Here is a 17,749-nt window from a genome sequence, read left to right as displayed (position 1 = left end):
TTTTTTAGCTTTTTGCTAATGAGAACAGTATCCTTATCAGCAAGGAAATAATTTATGAACCAACTGGAATGTGGCAAAATATCATCAAACAAAGTCGAGGGTGCACCATTGATCAACTTTTGCTCTGTATGGAAATAAATGGCTTTTGAAAAATGTATAACGTCCCATGAAATTTCAAAAAAAAAAGGATGAAAAAAAAAAAAAATACACAGTTAGCTAGGAAAAAAATGACTAGTTTCATTGATCCAATTACGCGCTTCGGTTGGGAGAGTGGAGAGAAGAAGGGTAAAAAAGAAAAGCTTCGGGATAAAATTGAGGGGAATTAATTTTAAATCACAGCGGCTTCGCTCGCGACGCCTGATCCCTTGATCCCTTCTTCTCCTGCTGCTCTTCTTTCTCCTCCTCCTTTTTTTCTTCTTCTTCTTCTTAATCTCCTTTGAAAGCTGATCAAGACGAATGACGAGGAGAGTTAATGAGATCTCGGAAATTAAAAAAAAAAAATTTAGCATTCAGAGGCTCGCATGTTGCTGATCTTACTATTCATAACACTCTTTTTTTCGTTACCCATTCCTCGATGATACCAAACTGTATTCAATCCTCGAGAGAAGCGTGAAAGTTTTTCGTGAAAAATTAAAACATTTTCTTTGAACCGGTGAGAATATAAAAGTTCTCGGCGTATCTCAATGAATTATTGATACTGCAGCTTTAGCTGGAACTACTTTTCTGTCCTACGTTATCTCGTACACTCGAGTGGAAATCTGTAGAAAAGCAAAGCTCTACAACAACAACAACAACAATGAGAAGGGACAGTATTCTCTAAAAAGTTTCGATTTCACGCGACTCTGGTAAGTTGTTAAGCTCAGATTTTCGCCCACTCCTGTCGAAGATCTCAGTAATCGTGACAAGAACCTTTACACTAAAATTTAATTGATGACGCCAAGGGAGACCAAGTCAGCTCAACAACAGCCACTGGCACTACACCGAGATTGCACGTGCGCTAGTCTCCCGAGAAAAAAAAAAATTACTGAAAAAAGTTAACTCAGGCGAGTGAAAACACGTATCGGAAAGGGGGGCCCAGTTGATTGGCAAATAAAGTAGTCGAAGATTGATGGATTCTCACACGTGATTAGGGAACTCGAGGATAAATGTATACCAAGGATACGTGCCTGGTATTCGTGGTCTGGCTCGTTAAAGGACGACTCGATCGTCGTTCGAGGAGATACACCCGAATATGTATTCGAACGGGACGATTTTTCACCGAGTTTTTAGAGCTCCCTTTACGATCGGACGCCTCCGCGGAGACTAATGACGCCAAAGCTCGCTCGGGCGGAAAAAAAGGAAAAAAAAACACCAAGGGGCGATCGATCGCGTCGCGGTCGCGGTGTTACAGCGAGAAGATTAATCACCGTATTTCGAGTGCCGCTGTCTTGTATCCGATCGAGTATCGCGGATAAATCGGTATGAAAGTGATTCTTGGCTCGAGGAGCGTCCCAATTTCATCTGTGGCCATGGGGTTATTTTTTTTACAAACAAAATCAAAGAAGTACTTTTAACAAAACACGTGCCGTGTACGTACAGTTTACAGCGGAGAAACTCGCCAATGAAGCGCCGTCGCACGTCGGTAGGAGCGAGGCTGTTTTGAATTTAGAAGCCGGAATGCCCGAGAGAAACTTGGAGTCGAAGGAACTTACAGGAGAGACACGAGGAGGGCGTTCCCGATACGGAGTTCGCTCGAGCGCATTGTTGCGAATGTGTGCTTTGTTTGGGGGACGACACGGCCAACGGCTGGTCTGACGCGGGCTCGACTGTTACTACTTAACAGCTGATGGGGGGGCCCATCGGAGAACTTTCCAGGTGCCCTTGTGGGACCATACTTTTTAGTGTTACTGCGTCGAATGCGAATTTATATATATATATATATCATTTATTACTTTTAAATAGAGCTCGTGGTATATCTCAAAACTTTTGTTTTTCATAAAAAAACGAAACAAAGAAAAAAGCCACCAATTCATATTAGTTGCATGCAGGAGAAGGTGATCCATCTTCGTGAAAGAGGGTATATTTTTTTTTTCTGTCCTCGCGCGTCGCCCTCGAGCGTCCAAATAAAAGGCCGGTATACATATATGCCTTGGCTTTATCGTTATTTTCGTGCTTTTATATCCCAGCAGGCACCCTCTGGGGCTCTCGCATGGGGTTGCTTTTGGCCTCGAGTGCAGCTACGAGAACTATAAATACACCAGAGGCGTGGCGCCAGCCAACCAGCCATACGACCGGAGAAGAGATTCCAGGGAAAAATTATCACTGCTGTCTGTGTTCACTTTTACCGAGCAACTGTACAGGATTTGGGGCGTGGGTATTTAGCGCGTGAGATATTATTGTAACCTAAATACAAGGATTGTGATGATTGAAGGGCAAAGTTGTTTGTTTGAGTGGTGAGAAAATCCCTTTGGAGGGCAAGGAGGGCTCTATTTGAGTGGGATTTTTTTTCTGATTTGGGGCGTTCTTTGATATTATTAACGATGTGCAGATGTGGTACCGATAATCCGTTATGGTTCAAATAAGTTTTCCCAAATTTTTTGCTCAATTATTTTTTACAATACTCAACACTTATTAGATAAGCAATCGTATGGAAATATTTATATATAACCGTAATACGTTATATTTGAAATAATAAATGTGACTATTGTTAATGGTGGGAACATTTTTTTATCGTGTTTCAGTGAAGGCGCACAAAGAATGCGAGCCAAACGGCACTTGGTTTACACATCCGGAAACTCACAAAGTTTGGAGCAACTACACGACGTGCATCAACTTGGTAGATCTAAGTGTGAGTACTTATGTTTTTCAATAAATAACATAGTTGGCTATTCACTGTATCTCGGTGACCTTATTTACTTGATTTGCCTCATGTACTTCACAAAGCTTAAAAAAAATATATAAGCCATTCAGAAGTTAATAAAAAACATTTATTTTACGTTTTACAAACTTGAAAATATTGCTTACGTAGGCACTTATCCCCTTGTAACATTTCAAGTACTATCCAGATCAGACTAGTTGCGTTTTTCTTCTATTTTTCAAGAAAAACTACATTTCTGAAATCCAGTGCTCTCAGAAGTTGTCACATACATCAAGTGTCCTCGGATTGAAAAAAAAATCGCATTATCTAAATTATACTGAAAAGATGCTACAGTAACTGTATCCTTTGCGATAGGGAAAAAGGGAGGAGATCCACTTGGCTCCCAACAATTTTCTCAAAATAATCTCATCACTGCGAATCTCTTTCTCCACGTGCATCTCATTACTTTCCTTGCAATACATTTTCTCGACTCAAGCTCACAGTCTCACTTGTTTTCATTTCGTTCTCTCGTTTCCCTCGGTTTGTTTATTTCAGGACTCAAGTGTCTTCCAGAAATGCACGTACTCGTTAATATTACAGTAACGACATTACTTTGGCAAACTCAACAAATAAATTTGTTTTACCGTACCCCGAATGAATCAACAGTTCAGTTTGTCATTGGGGAACGTGACCATGAAATCGTTTCAACTGAGACAGGGAGACACTACATTACAAACGCAAGAGTACTAATTAATGTATTTAGCGAAGCATACGATAATTACGTTTCATCGCCATGCATATATATAACTCTTTGAGTGATGCGTAATGCACTACACACATAGCCTTGCGCATTCGTTTCATTAATAAATGAGGTGCATATCACCTACATCCGCTGGAATAGCTTAAGCCTTCATTTGCTATCGATTCGCCGAAATTCCTCGAATCTAATCCGTCTTTTGTACATTATTAAACGTTTGTTTGCAAGTTGATAGATTTAGGCTTTGATTTAATTTGTAATTAGAGCACGAGGATAACGATATTTACGCTCAAAGTGACAGAGAAGCATATTACTACAGGGGAAGGCAAGCATTTGTGTATATATCTCGTCACGCCTTTATCTCGGCATTTTTTGCCTGAGATTTATAATTTATAATAAACTTATTTTTCATAACCGTGGGAAAATATTAAAATTGTTGTCTGTTACAATGCACTATTAGGTAAATAATCACTAACGATAATGCATAAGAGCAGTTACAAGGAAAAAATTTCACGTCTGACCATACGTTGATATTCACTACTTAAAATACCCAATAGTGATATACAATTATAATAAGAATCAAAATAAGTCTACGTTTGACAATATTCTGATACCTAATACTGAAAATTTTCAAAAGACCATTAAAAATATGCATGCATCGCTGTTGAGCAATAAAAAAAAGCATGTGTCTGACCATAAACTAACTGTTACTACTCAAGGCCTTTAAATAACTTTAAAAAAATACACAGTAATCACTGTCGTGTCAAAAGGTCTGTGTCTGGACATATGATACAAAAATTGCAATCCAGCAAAAAATTAACGTCTGACAGTATCTTGATCATTACTACTTAAAACTCTCGAACAACCATTTTATGTCACAATAATCGGAATTAAAAAAAAAAAAGTGTATACCTGAGCGTATATTGATCATAACTACTTGGCACCCTTAACTAACTCTCTACGAGACAATAGTCGTAATTGAGCGAAAAAAAGAGCTTACGCCTGACCATATTCTGATCATGACTACTTAAAATCTGCTTATGCCAAGATTACACCAGACCTTCAACGTCGCGACAAATCGTTCGATCGCAGTGCACCAGCCTCCCCTCGTAACTCCCTGTTGAGCTCAATTCCCCCATCCTCCAACGTTCCTTTTACAGTAGTCGTCGCAAAAAGATCGTCTCGACATCGTACCCTTCTCCTACAACGGAAATCTATCGGAAACCTGTGTACACTGTACTACATCCAAGCGTCTCTAGCAGATATCGAGGAACTCGTATGAAAAAAATTCAAGCTCCCGTACACAGAAATAAAACTCCATCCATACCCGTACTCGCGCACGGCTTGTTTCTCATTTTCCCGTTTCTCATAGTACTCTGTAAGCGTCTGCCGCACCGGTAGTGGAGCCTTGCTGTGTTCCATACGTCGGGCAAGGTATTGTTCACTTTTTTCACAGTCCAAATAAAGAAAACGTCACGCTGAGCTACGCGAGAGTCAGCTGGCGTCGAGTGCTCCATCCCCTTATATTATGTATATACCCCATGCAACCTGCCGAGTGAATCGAGCTCAAAAGTTTGTCTCGTTTTTTTAATAAAACTCCACGTCCTCGTGTAATGATGTACTCGTGTGCTTTGCATTGTACATACCTTGGATGGCTATTTATTCTTGTTGAAGACTTTAATGTACCCACGTATGTCTACCGATTCACCGAGGGACTCTGAACTTTGATGAAGAACTGGGGAGATACACACCAATGCCTAACTCAGCACATAACGATTCGGTTAATCTTGAAACTTTTCGTTCCGTGAAATTCGCCAAGTTCCTGAGATCAGAGAGCGTGTACGTACAGTCGCGTCTGATAAAACTCGGGAACTACTGGCAGTCGCTCTTGGGGGGGGGGTATAACAAGTTTTCCTCGTGGCTATTAAAGATCAAAAGCTCTTCCTCACATCGGCATTGCAAACCTGCCGACGAGCACTTGAGACGCGTTTGGGCGGTGATAGTTTGGAAGCTGAATTTCACCTCTTCTCTGATGGTCACTTGATGGTTGCGGTTAGGGAAACGCAACCGCAGATACCCCGGCTCCGGTGTATGATATTGACAAAGTTTGAGCCTCGACGTCGAAGGGGTGGGGGCATAAATAGCTCAAACGGAGGGTAAAGTATCCAAGTTTTTTTTTTTCAATTATACAGTCGTCTCTCGTTTAAGGAGATTCCGATCTGAGAAGTATTTGGGGAAACATCCGGTCGAAATTAAAATTGTTTGACCAAGTTTATCATCGGAGCGGGTTGGGAAATGTTTCGTGAAAGCCAATAAGCGATGCGGACCGTGGCTATGGCAAAATTGACGAGTCAAATGCAAAATCAAGCCGCTCGCTATAAAAAACGGAAATTCTTGGATTTCACGTGTGTTCGGGTATACTTGGTGTATAATTTATCAGTAACTTCTCACGGGAGAAAAGTAAAGTCCGCGTTGATTCCAACTTCAATTCTTATCTTGAGTATAATATTGTCTACAAAATAAAAAAAAAAGCTTATCCATGGAAAAAAGGGCCGAGAGAAAATGAAACTTAAAAATAGACGTTTAGCTCGGAAAAAGCCTCACGTGCACCTGTTTACCTGTGTATAACAGCCTAGGGAACAAATGGCACAGTGTAGCGGCATATAGGCAGGCCGTTAAGTCAATTAACGTATCGGTGGGTTCGCACGCGAGTGCAGCACAGGTAATGTCGTCCGAGGTTGCCCGTTACTCTACTCTGGCCATTAACGAACCGATAATCACGATAATAGCTCCCACCCTCCTCCCTTGCGCGCGCGTGTACACAGCTGCGAAAATTAAATGGCCCCTGCCGCGATGACTTTGCACTATCGATCTGCACGCGCTGCCTTCCCGAGGTGGAGGAAACGTCACGGGACGAGCTTACTCGCTGATTTTGGTTTTATCTCGGGTCGTTTATCTGCGGCTATTTTTCGCTAACCCCTTTGCCACCGTCTGTACGGTGCTCCGGGGCTGCTGGTTAGAAGGTGGGATTCTTTGAGTGCCTTTTTTTGCCCGCGATAAGCAGATTGCCGGCTTGAAAGTTGATCTGTTGGAGAATTGCCGTGCTGTAGACATGCATTCATCGTTATTCATTTAATTGCATTAAAAGTCTCGGGTCGAGGCTCATCCAATCAGTCCCTGACACGTTTTTCATTATTTTTCTCATTCATCTGCTCTCAAATCCGTAAATCGGATCGAAAAAAAAAAAAAAATAATAATTAATCCTTCCCCGGTGACACTCCCCCTTGTATCTCGTTAGGGATCCTCCGAAAAACAAAAGCCCCTTGTAGCACAATTAAGCCATAAAGAAACGCTAGCGTGGGAGTTTTACGCGGCGTCGCTTACAAATGAAGATATTTTACTTTCCAGAGCGCCACTGCGATGTTTCCCTCCCCTCTAAACGTGACGACCTCGAGACTTTTTTCACCCCCCACTTCCACCCCCTTATCTTTTATTTTCTCCTCGTTCGGTTTAATGGTCCCTCTCTCGCCGACGTTTTCTCTGTATTACTCTCTCAGCTGGGCTTTGTTTCCAATATACGTGTATACGTCTCACTCTCTCGTTCCCCTTTCCCACTCGAGTGTCCCATCCAGACAACGACTCCGCCGCGCGCTCTAATTCCCCGAGACTCTCCCTCTTGAGTGGCTGCAAAAGGAGGAGGAGGACGACTCTCTTCTTGCGGGTCTCCCGGAAATTTTTTCCCGAGCCATACGGAGACGCTGCGAGATATTTCTTGTATATATATCCACCGAGTCATTGGTGCGTAATGCGATTGTACCCTGCGTGTTTGGTCTGCTTCGATTCTCGAGGACGACGGGAGGGAGATGGTTTAATTGAAAAAGGGACGTTTTTATGTTTCTGGCTTTCATCGGACCTAAAAGTGATGGAAGATACAACGAATGATGTGTTTTTGTAAGCGCGAAATATAGCAACAAAAAAAGTACTCTCAATTTTTTTTTTCTCTCTTTACTTTGTTCGATTTTTCGAGGCTTTCCCTCCATAATGTAATTCGAAGTACGTTTACCGGTACACTACCCACGTGTACGGTTTTTTTTCAGGAGTGACTTCGACGTTGACACCAGGTACTATGTCACGGAAATAATTCACGCAAACTGCGCTGCAGCTGCAGGTTTCGCAACATTACGTGCGCTCCTTTTTTCGTCTTTGTACGTATACACCTCCCCGAGTCGAATACATGCAAGGTTAATGCGCGCGAAAAAGCACATTTTCATTCGTCCTTGCGGAGACGCCCGACTTTGAGCTACTACTGCATCCAATGTATGATTTTTTTAGATGTGTACGTTTTGCGTGTACCAATATAATAACTGGGTTAATCGTGTTTAGTTTTTTTAGTGTTTCGGTCACCAAAATCATTGGCCGGTCCATTATTTAATCAATATCTTTTTTTCACAATTGTCCGCGATACATTCATGTTCTTCGCACTGCTTTTATTATCTTGCTGTTTATAAGAAAAGTTTTTGTCCGTCAAGGTTTTTCAATGTGCGTCAAATAACTCAATTAATTCACGGAAATTTTATAATTTGTATTTCAAAGAGCTCTTGATCTAGTTCTTCGTAAGTTAAAAATAAAAAAAATGCCCCAAGGTTATCGAATCCCAAACGCTAAAAGTGGCTAATGAAAGATCGATGGAAAAAGAAAAACCAATGATCGAGTTGCTTGAAAGCATGAATATATACACCTACTCTTTTTTCGTGAAAATAACCATCCCAATGTTACAATCAAAATTATTTCATAGCAGCTAACATCGACTACTTAAAAAATCTTCATTGTAGACTTTGACGTAAAAATACGCGCACCATCGTTTAGTTTAAATACTTGCAAGTCCGCGTTCGCTCTCGCCAAGTAATTTTATAATGGGTAAACTTATTGCGAGGCTGTAGGTACTGACCACCGGTATTTCATTCACCAAACAAACTTTAAGATTACCTTCAAAATGATCCAATTCCCTTTTCGTAATAACAACACATTTATAAAAAAAAAAAAAAAAAAAAAAAAATGAAGAGACGAGATCACAACTCGAGTTGCGAGAGCAAAAGTTAACGCAGCAACAGGCGTAGAAGGAGAAAACAGCCATCCGAACGGAATTAAAGCTGGAAAGCCGTATTGGACACTCGCCCAAAGCCTCCCTCTGTCTGGAAAGGATAAGCCGTCCCCGAAATCAGGGGCTCGGCTGTGCGAATTTTACCAAATCTCTGCTGCTAAGCTCACTTGTATGGCCTGTCGGAGCTTGCGCGCCAATTTCCATAATTAGTTTTGGCCAACCAACACTTTCCGCAAAAAGCTCATAGCCTAGAACTTTCTCCATCCTCCGAAGACCCTCTTTTTTCCCCTTTTTTTCTCAAATAGATCCAACTAATTGCTTGGGCAACAAAAACCAAAGCAAGAAGAAAACGTTCCCTCGTCACTTTTTTACACACATCGCGATAAGCTTCGCTCCTCTAATCAGAGTCAAACTTTGGCAAAACTTTTTTTTCGCTTCGATCGACCGCTCAGCTGTGATGGAAGTTGCAAATGATTACACTCCCTCGAAAAACAAAATCTTGAAAACTTGGCTAATCCAACTGTTACCTGTGGAATTAACGCTATACTCCAGACGGTCTCTCAGTAAAATGTAGCTGGTGAGGACACACACGGTGAACTATCTTCAAGAAAAAAAAAAAAAAAAAAAAAATTGTTTCGTGACCCCGAGACATTGATAATCGCGCGCCGGAGACAAGTTCTCTCGCGGGAATTATTTGTCGAGTCTTGCACGAAGCTGCGGCTATTGTGCGCATCCGTGACGTGGATGGTACCTCTACCGAGGCTCATACCGCCCGAAAGCTCTGGGCTCTGTACTCGTATTTCGACGAAGCGAAGCAATCGTTGACTCAATGTACACTACTTTTTTTTTTTTTTTTCTCCTTTCGACAGACCTAATGCACCTGCTGCTCTTTTTCTCGTGAAACGGGGGTATTCCTATACGTACTTGTACGCGATTGTACCTCTTTTTTTTTCTATCGATTCGAAAAACTCGTAGCATACTCGGTTATTGTTCCAGTTTGAACGATTTAAAAGCCATTTTAATATTTCAATGTCATTCAATACTCTGGACATCGATATTTTTTTACCTATTGATTTCAGTGGCAACAGCAGCTGAACGTCCTGTATGAGACCGGCTACACGATATCCCTCGTCGCGCTGCTCGTGTCCCTCGGCATCCTCACGTACTTCAGGTAAGCCGATGCGCCATAAAATGATGCGTAAGCCCGCGACGGTGCGTGAGTCTCGTGTAGCTGTCGAGTGGTGTGCTGATGATGGCCAGTGATGGTAATTAAAACTGTGATTTGCAGAACACTCAGATGCGCGAGGATAACGTTGCACATGAACCTGTTCGCCTCGTTCGCGGTCAACAACGCGCTCTGGCTCATATGGTACGGCTCGGTGATCGGCAACGCCGAACTCCTCATCAAGAACGGCGTGAGTATCCATCGATTGCTTATCACGTACATCTTGCACTCGCCTCGTATATTTCACTCGCAATGTTAATTGATAGCCAGCGATTGTCTTTTTTAATGAGCTATAGAGCTTTTTTTTTTTTGTTTTTCTAACAACGATCCTTACATCTAGCGGTATACCCACATCATGTTGAGAAATTCTACAATGCTGGAGGAAACAAATACCTTGTAGGACTTTTTTTTTTAGTTATTTAATGTTTTTTGCTAGAAAATGTTCAATTTATTTCGAGACCCCTAAGATTACTTCTTTTTTTGCTTCCTCATTTACGTTAACGATTAAGAACGCAAATATCAATATTCGCCGGCAATCAAGCGTGCCCATAAGCTCCAACCGTAACAACGAAGTTTCCCAACACTTGGCAAACTAGCACCTTCATTATTCATACGAGTTAAATGCGATTTAGTCACGTCACACGCAACGTAGACTCGAAACAAAAGCGCGTAACGTTGGCTCGGGAAGTAATGGTTCCTCAAGACTCGTCCTTCGTTGCGAGCTGCTAAAAAAATGCATAAAAAAAGGGTAAAAATCTTGTCAATTGTCAGTACATGTGCCGGCTGCTGCACGTGATACTCAACTACTTTCTGCTGACGAACTACGCGTGGATGCTCTGCGAGGGCTTCTACCTGCACACTTTGCTGGTCAGCGCCTTCACGAGCGAGCACAGGCTGGTCAAGTGGCTGATGGGCCTCGGCTGGAGCATACCCGCCGTCATCGTCACCGTCTACGGCACCCTCAGGGCCAGCAGCGACGATCCCACCGACCAGCTACAGTAAGACCACGCTCATACCCTTACACGTCTAACTTTTCAACGCGTGTAGGTATACACATTTACCGATCGCGTCGTAAGCCTCGTCGTCATTAAGTATAGTGCTCGAGTGCAGCCGAGGGAAAAATAAAAATTCGTTTGCTTGGGCGTCCCGAAGATTAATAATACCAAACGAAATTTCAGCTTTAGCTGCTACAACAATTTTATCGATATCGCGCGCATGTATGGGCGTCCCCACTCGGATGTACGCGTTTGAATATGTATATAAACGAAAGTGCCCGATCGCGCCCCTGTGTACCAAAAGGTCGCGAGTAAATCGAGTTGCGTCCGTCTATGGAAGAGGAGAAGGTTGTGGACTGGTTGGTCCCTTACAGCCTAATGGCACAGGTACAAAGCGAGTACTCAATTCTTTTTTTACAGTCACACCTCTTGCTTCTTCGAGAAAACGAAAACAAAAACAAAAAAACAAAAATATTTTATCATCATTACAATCGTCGCCACGAAGGGCAATAAAATTTCCGATGCGCGCCTCACCCGATCGCCCTTCTCGTGGTACATAAATGAGTTATTCAAAGCCACTTATCCAGCCGAATAAAATCGCTCGTAAATTCCTCCCCCTCCCCCCCCCCTCATCTCGAAAATCTCGCTTATTAACCCCCCTTCGACTCTCTCTCTTTCTCTACCCCGAAAAACAATAACGTCCCACGACGCGTGCACTCTATCGCTGCGTTATAATGGCCCTCGATGCGCAATAAAGTCGCTATTTGCCCTCCCAAGTATATACAAACAAAACAAAACAATGATAATAAAATAAAATAATATTTCTTGTTCTCCCTCTACTTCGCTCGTACCACAGATGCTGGATCAATGAGGGCAACTACATGAACGTGCTGGTGTACCCGGTGACCGTGTCGACGCTCCTGAATCTGCTCTTCCTCTGCAACATTGTGCGCGTGCTGTTGACCAAACTACGCGCCGGACCTGCCATCGGGACTCAACCCTCGCGCTCGATACTCCAAGCGTTCAGGTACAATATGCGTGTGACAAATGTGGGATAAATGGCCCCTCTAGCAGGCACAGAGGCGTTTATGTGTATAATTATATTTATATGTGGTTCGTCGACAGGGCGACGCTGTTGCTGGTGCCACTGTTGGGCCTGCACTACCTGGTCATCCCGTTTCGCCCGGGAAAAGGACACCCCTGGGAACGAGCTTACGGCATCGTCTCGGCCATCACGGCTTCCTTTCAGGTATAAGCGTTTCACAACCCCTACATCGCCATTCCTTTTATAAATGCCAAGGGGCCGAGATTTCAACCCCTTTTTTGCGCCGTTAATCTCATGCATCTCGTTTATTTTTTTTATTTATTTATTTTTTTTTTTTCATACCTATGTACACTAGCTTGATCGTTAAAATGATTACCTACCCATCGCTTTTTTTATTGAAAAAAGTTTAATTCCTTGTTTATTTGAAATTCAATTGGTCGATTGCGAGTACGTATCGGTGGCGTAATATTATTAACGAGCGATATTTCCAAGGTGTACGGCTTGATAAAAAATAGAGGAAACTTGGGCCGTCGTTAAAAAACAAATATTTAAACTTGGCGAAATAAATTTTCAGGGACTCTGCGTAGCGATTCTCTTCTGCTTCTGTAACGGCGAGGTAAGTTTTTATTGTTTTACACGTTTGTATCCTGCGACGGCAGCTCGACTGTATACGCATAGAATGTTCTTTGGGTGAATGTTCAACTTTTAAATTACAGGTGATAGCGCAATTCAAGCGAAAATGGGAGGGCACGGCGTTTGCCCGCAACCGAGCCAACTCCTGCACGGCAACCACTGTATCGGTAAAACGAACAACTTTCGACCCATCATTGCACCTTTTCGTCACCGTCTCATCGGTCCATTTTAACGTTTTTCCCATACACACGCCCACTCTGCTCTTTCGCTGCACACTTTTTTCATGTCACGCACAAAGTTTATGGATTACTAATCTATCGTTTCAATCTTTTTTTTTTTTTTTGTTTGCCTTTATAGTTAGAGCGTCTGTCGCTGTTGGGTGGGATCACGCATAAATAAAAAAAAAAAAAAATTGCTTCTGTCTTGCATTATCTCTCTATCTGCTATCTCTCTGCTATGCTTTTCTGGACTTGGTCGAATTAGCGAATGGCTATGGGCAACTGTACTTAGCTCATCAATATATATTTTGGTTTTTATAACTTTTTAAATATTAATTTGTATTGAAAAAATTGAACACAAAAAGAACCATCGCAACGTAGATGCCATTGTAAGTAATTTGCTGATTGTGTATTAACAAAATCATAAATGTGATCTTTCTTTTTTTGTTTAATAAAATTCTTTAATGTCAATCGATAGTGCGAGTAGTTTTTTCTGTTGTCGGAATTTACAAATTGATGAATCATCGAATCACCATTAGAAATAGATTTACCGATTCGATCACACAATAGTGTACTGTTATTCAAATTTTTTCTTTTTTACATACATGAATTTCAAAATTACCACAACAATACCTTTGACACGTATGTATGTGGTAAAAAAAAAAAAAAATCGAGCACGTGCCTATATTTTTATTCATCGCTTATCACACACGCATCGCTAAGCAACAAAATAACGCAATAACCACTCGCTCCTCCGAACTTTCAAGCTATACGAGGTTTATACATATACATATATACATCGATGTCGCATCGCGACTCGTCAATGGTGCGATGCGGACGTGTATTATACCTATGCTGAGCATAGACGTTACCAAAAAATATCCGTGTATCTCGATGTATTTTGTTGTGTTACGCATTATCATATTTATATTTACACTATATTGGAGATAAAAGTGACACACGTGTCTCGCGACAAAATTATATTACATATAGGTACTTTGCTTATCGAGCACATTCACGTCACGTGGTTGCACATGGCAGTTTGACAGTTTACGAACACGTATCAGAAAGGCACTTTTGAAACAAATGATTTGACAGCCGCCAATGCGTGTTATGGGATTTTTTATTTCACCCAGAGATTGTTCTCGAGGAAAAAATAATCTGCCACTAACATTGCACCGACTGTAATTATTGTCAGGGTGGATAGCGCGTAAACTTTTAAATAAAAGCCAACATAAGATCCGTTGTCGTTTAATTGCTTTGGAAAAAAAAAAAAAAAAAAAAATAAGAGGGTTCAAACACGTGGTCCATCCACTGCGTCCGCATCGTGCCACTGGCAGCCGTCCAAGTCGAGTCCATTGTGAATCCTGTTGCAGTTTGTCCGCTCGACTGCAGGTCCGCTGTCCGGGGAGGAGAAGGTATGACTACCAATCAGCGCCGTCGGCGGAGCCCAAAGGCGATACCAAGCACCACCAGCCACATCGCCATCACCACCAGCCTACCTATCACCATCACCAGCAGAACCACGACCGATTTATCGATAATGGAGATATCATGGTGGCCGACGCCGGTGTGGGAGCCGGTGAACCGGTTACGACTACCGGCGACGAGCACAGGCTGACTATCGTTTCCTTCTCCAACGAGCCCGTTCTTCTGCTCAATAGTAGCAATTGCAGCAACGGGCCCAATGACAACAACAACAACAACAACAACAATCCCTGCAGGTTGCTCCGACGGAATGATAGCAATGGAAACAACAACAACAACAACAGCCACGATTTTACCTGCACAAACAACAGCAAACAGTCGCAGTGCTAACGCGTCTATACGTGTAAGATAGTGTATGTGTATATAATAAATAAGCGACTGATTCGATCGTTTGTCGGTGTTTATTTATTTATTCAGGGGGGGCGTCACCCCACTCTCGAATTCACGGTATAAAAGCGGTTCATCGTAGGATTATTCTTAAGAGTTCAAGAATTCCTTTGCTGATCGGTTTGAAAAGTATGTACTTACACATGTTACTTTTTTTTTTTTTTTTTTTTTTTCACGAAAAAAATGGTGCGCGCTACTTTTTCAAGCTGTTCGTTGACGCTCGAGAAAGCCAAGTCAAGTTCACCGCAAACGTTTGCGGATGCATTGCAAGAGTTAAAAATTGACCAATAGTGTGTGGTGCAGCTGAGATGGGGTGAAAAATTCCATGACTGCGCGATCAGAAAAACGTGAAAAAAGTCCTTTCGGACGTTTCTATGGATTCAAAGTCTTAAAAAATTCAACATTTAGAGCTGGCGCTGCTTTTCCAATTAAACCAAAGCCTCGAGAGAAGGGCAAAAAAAAGTTGACACTTTCGAATTTGCATTTTACCGCGTGTTTCCCTTGAAATTGGGGAATTTGCTGAATTTTAAATGTTATCTTTATACTTTGCGAGAACTGAAATTACCGCGATATTTTAATTTTTGGATAAAGTCGAATTAATTTAAAAAGAGAATTTTTCTACGTTTAACAATAACGTTATGCGTTTTCAATTACATTACTGTGAAATAAGCTTTTTAAAATGAGATTTTCGCTACTTTTATTTTATGTCACGGTAGTGCCGTCCGTTAAAGCTTGTTACCTCGGGGATTTCACTTTTCGTATGTTTCTTTTAACGTCTTAGAGTGAGAAAAATGTATGTCTTATGTTTTAAAAAAAATTTTATTGTTTTTTATTAATTACTTTTACTGATAATTATTTTTTAAAGATTTAATAATGAGATGATGTAGAAAATGTAAAAAAATTACCGTTGTAAGGTTAAAAATTACGAAATAACTTTTTTGTAACGCGAAAATAAACAATTTTAATGATTGTTAAAATTAATAGTGTTACAATTATGCTAAACATTTTTTTATTAATATTTTTAATTGTTGCTGTATTTTCAGGACTATTAATAAAAAAAAAATTTTTGTTTGTACAGTAAATTTTTACATTAAAAAACGTTCATTCATCCAAAGCATAATTAATCGTACAGAAGTACGGTCTCTTTTATGTTACTTTAAATTAAAAAATTTTTACCAGTACACATTATCACTAACTTTTTTCACATGTAATTCAAATCATGCATATTATATTTTATTACTAAAAGACATATTTTGTTATTTCACAAGTATAAAAATTGTATAGTTATTATGTATAAGTATAACAATTTCCAACAAGTGTCGTTGTTCTGATGACTGCCAAATAGTCAGTGGTTGATCGAACGAATCATCTCTTATATATAATATGCATGCGAGCATTGAGTCGCTGAAAATGTTATTTTTAATCACAAAATAATTATTTACCTTTTATTTGTATGCCAAGATATTTTAACAGCGTTGATATCACAAGTTGAAAAACAAATACAGCACATGCATAAAAATATTATTACGTTCAAGGTGACAAAAATGAAGTTATGAGAAAAACTTAAAAATTTGTTGAGATGACAAAAATACACAGTTAAGTAACTAGAATAAGGTATTCTTAATAAATTGTATAATACCACATACAAAAATGAATCTTTACTGCTATACTACGTAATTATTATTCGTATTAAGTATGTACTGTAAATGAATGATACTTCAGTTGGATAATTTTGAAAAATCAAATTTTCATACTTAGGTGCAATGGAAAATGAAATATTTCTATCATGGAAATAAATTTTTTAATTTTAATCAAAAAACCTTATCCATAATTATGTAACTAATGTAACTGGAAAAAAGTAATGATATTAAGCTCTTGCTTAAAGAAAAAAAAAAGATAATTGATTTACATTTAAATGGGGAAAACGAATCACTTAAATATACCCTAACACACACTCTTTATTATTAATAAAAATATAAATGATGTATGTACATATAAGCATAAATAGCTTTTTTTTGTACAAAATGAAAAGATTCGTTTGTTGTACTATGCAAACATAATTTCCATAAGTACTTGAAAAAATACCCACTTATGTTTAATTTTACTGGATTACTAATTGAAAAATGTAATTTTTAATTCACGTAATAACTTTATTTTTACTCTCCAATTCATATTATGCATGAATATTAGTATTTTTTTTATTGTACAGAAAATGGAAAATTTAACAAATAGGATTTCGTACTAAATTAAATTATTTATTTGAAGAAAGAAAAATGTTAATTTGTCTGTAAATAATGAAAATATTTTTAATAAAAATCGTATATGTGTATAAAAAAATAACACTGTTAAGCACCTGAAAAGCGTTTATTTACTTAACTTATTTATTAAGATAACACGTACATTTGCTGTTAAGAAAACAAAAAAAAAAAAAAAAAAAAAAAAAGAAGGAATTGCGTACCTGAAGTATCAGAATCAAAGTCCTTTGCGTAATTACTCTCAGGCTCAAGTGCGACGATATAAAAAGTTTCCTAGAGAATCTCAATCTTTCTTCATCTCATGCGTTTCTGTAAAATTCTGCGAAGATCGTATAGTCAACGAATATCCACGTAAATATGTATAAACACACGTTCGATGTATTTTCGCAAATTAAACAATTAACAGCTCGCCTAGTATAGACGTTAAGAAGCGTTTTTCCAAGATGATATTTTAAAAGTTACTCGTGCACAAAAAAGTGATGAAACGGATTACTATTGTTGTATATAATATTAAGGTTTCGACGATGCAATAGATGAATGGGAGAAATGAAAATTTGTACATAACGAAAAACCTTTGTATAAAAAAATGATAAAACTTAAGTGAAGCAAAAGAAATTGCGGTTTTTTTACCTTGCCTATCTTACAGGTATAAGCTTATGGATTGACCGAGTTATTGTAGAATAATTAACACCAGCAACAATTCTTGTTAATAGTCTTATAAAAATTTAATAAGGTAAGATCCAAATGCGATGGTTTGGGACATGCCATTAACATCTTGTACAAATTTTTTCAAGGCTATACAATAAAAA

At 39.7% G+C, this 17,749-nt stretch overlaps 1 protein-coding gene across 1 annotated transcript in view; it reads left to right on the top strand.

Moving 5' to 3' along the window:
- Dh31-R (Diuretic hormone 31 Receptor) overlaps positions 1-14,628 on the top strand; it is a 120,323-nt gene extending 105,695 nt beyond the window's left edge. Inside the window, exons 5-13 of the mRNA XM_089596371.1 lie at positions 2,721-2,827; positions 9,774-9,865; positions 9,983-10,109; positions 10,691-10,917; positions 11,771-11,941; positions 12,040-12,163; positions 12,534-12,575; positions 12,676-12,759; positions 14,206-14,628. Coding sequence (XP_089452497.1) covers positions 2,721-2,827; positions 9,774-9,865; positions 9,983-10,109; positions 10,691-10,917; positions 11,771-11,941; positions 12,040-12,163; positions 12,534-12,575; positions 12,676-12,759; positions 14,206-14,628 — 1,397 coding nt within the window. The remainder of the gene's footprint in view (positions 1-2,720; positions 2,828-9,773; positions 9,866-9,982; positions 10,110-10,690; positions 10,918-11,770; positions 11,942-12,039; positions 12,164-12,533; positions 12,576-12,675; positions 12,760-14,205) is intronic.
- Positions 14,629-17,749: the final 3,121 nt, after the last annotated feature.

This window comes from Copidosoma floridanum, unplaced genomic scaffold, assembly GCF_036245765.1.
Source record: "Copidosoma floridanum isolate Cflo_tuat_1 unplaced genomic scaffold, Cflo_Japanese_pri ptg000030l, whole genome shotgun sequence".
In the NCBI taxonomy this organism is placed as follows: domain Eukaryota; kingdom Metazoa; phylum Arthropoda; class Insecta; order Hymenoptera; family Encyrtidae; genus Copidosoma; species Copidosoma floridanum.
The sequence above is the reverse complement of the archived record's forward strand: the minus strand, read 5'-3'. Positions and strand labels throughout refer to the sequence as shown.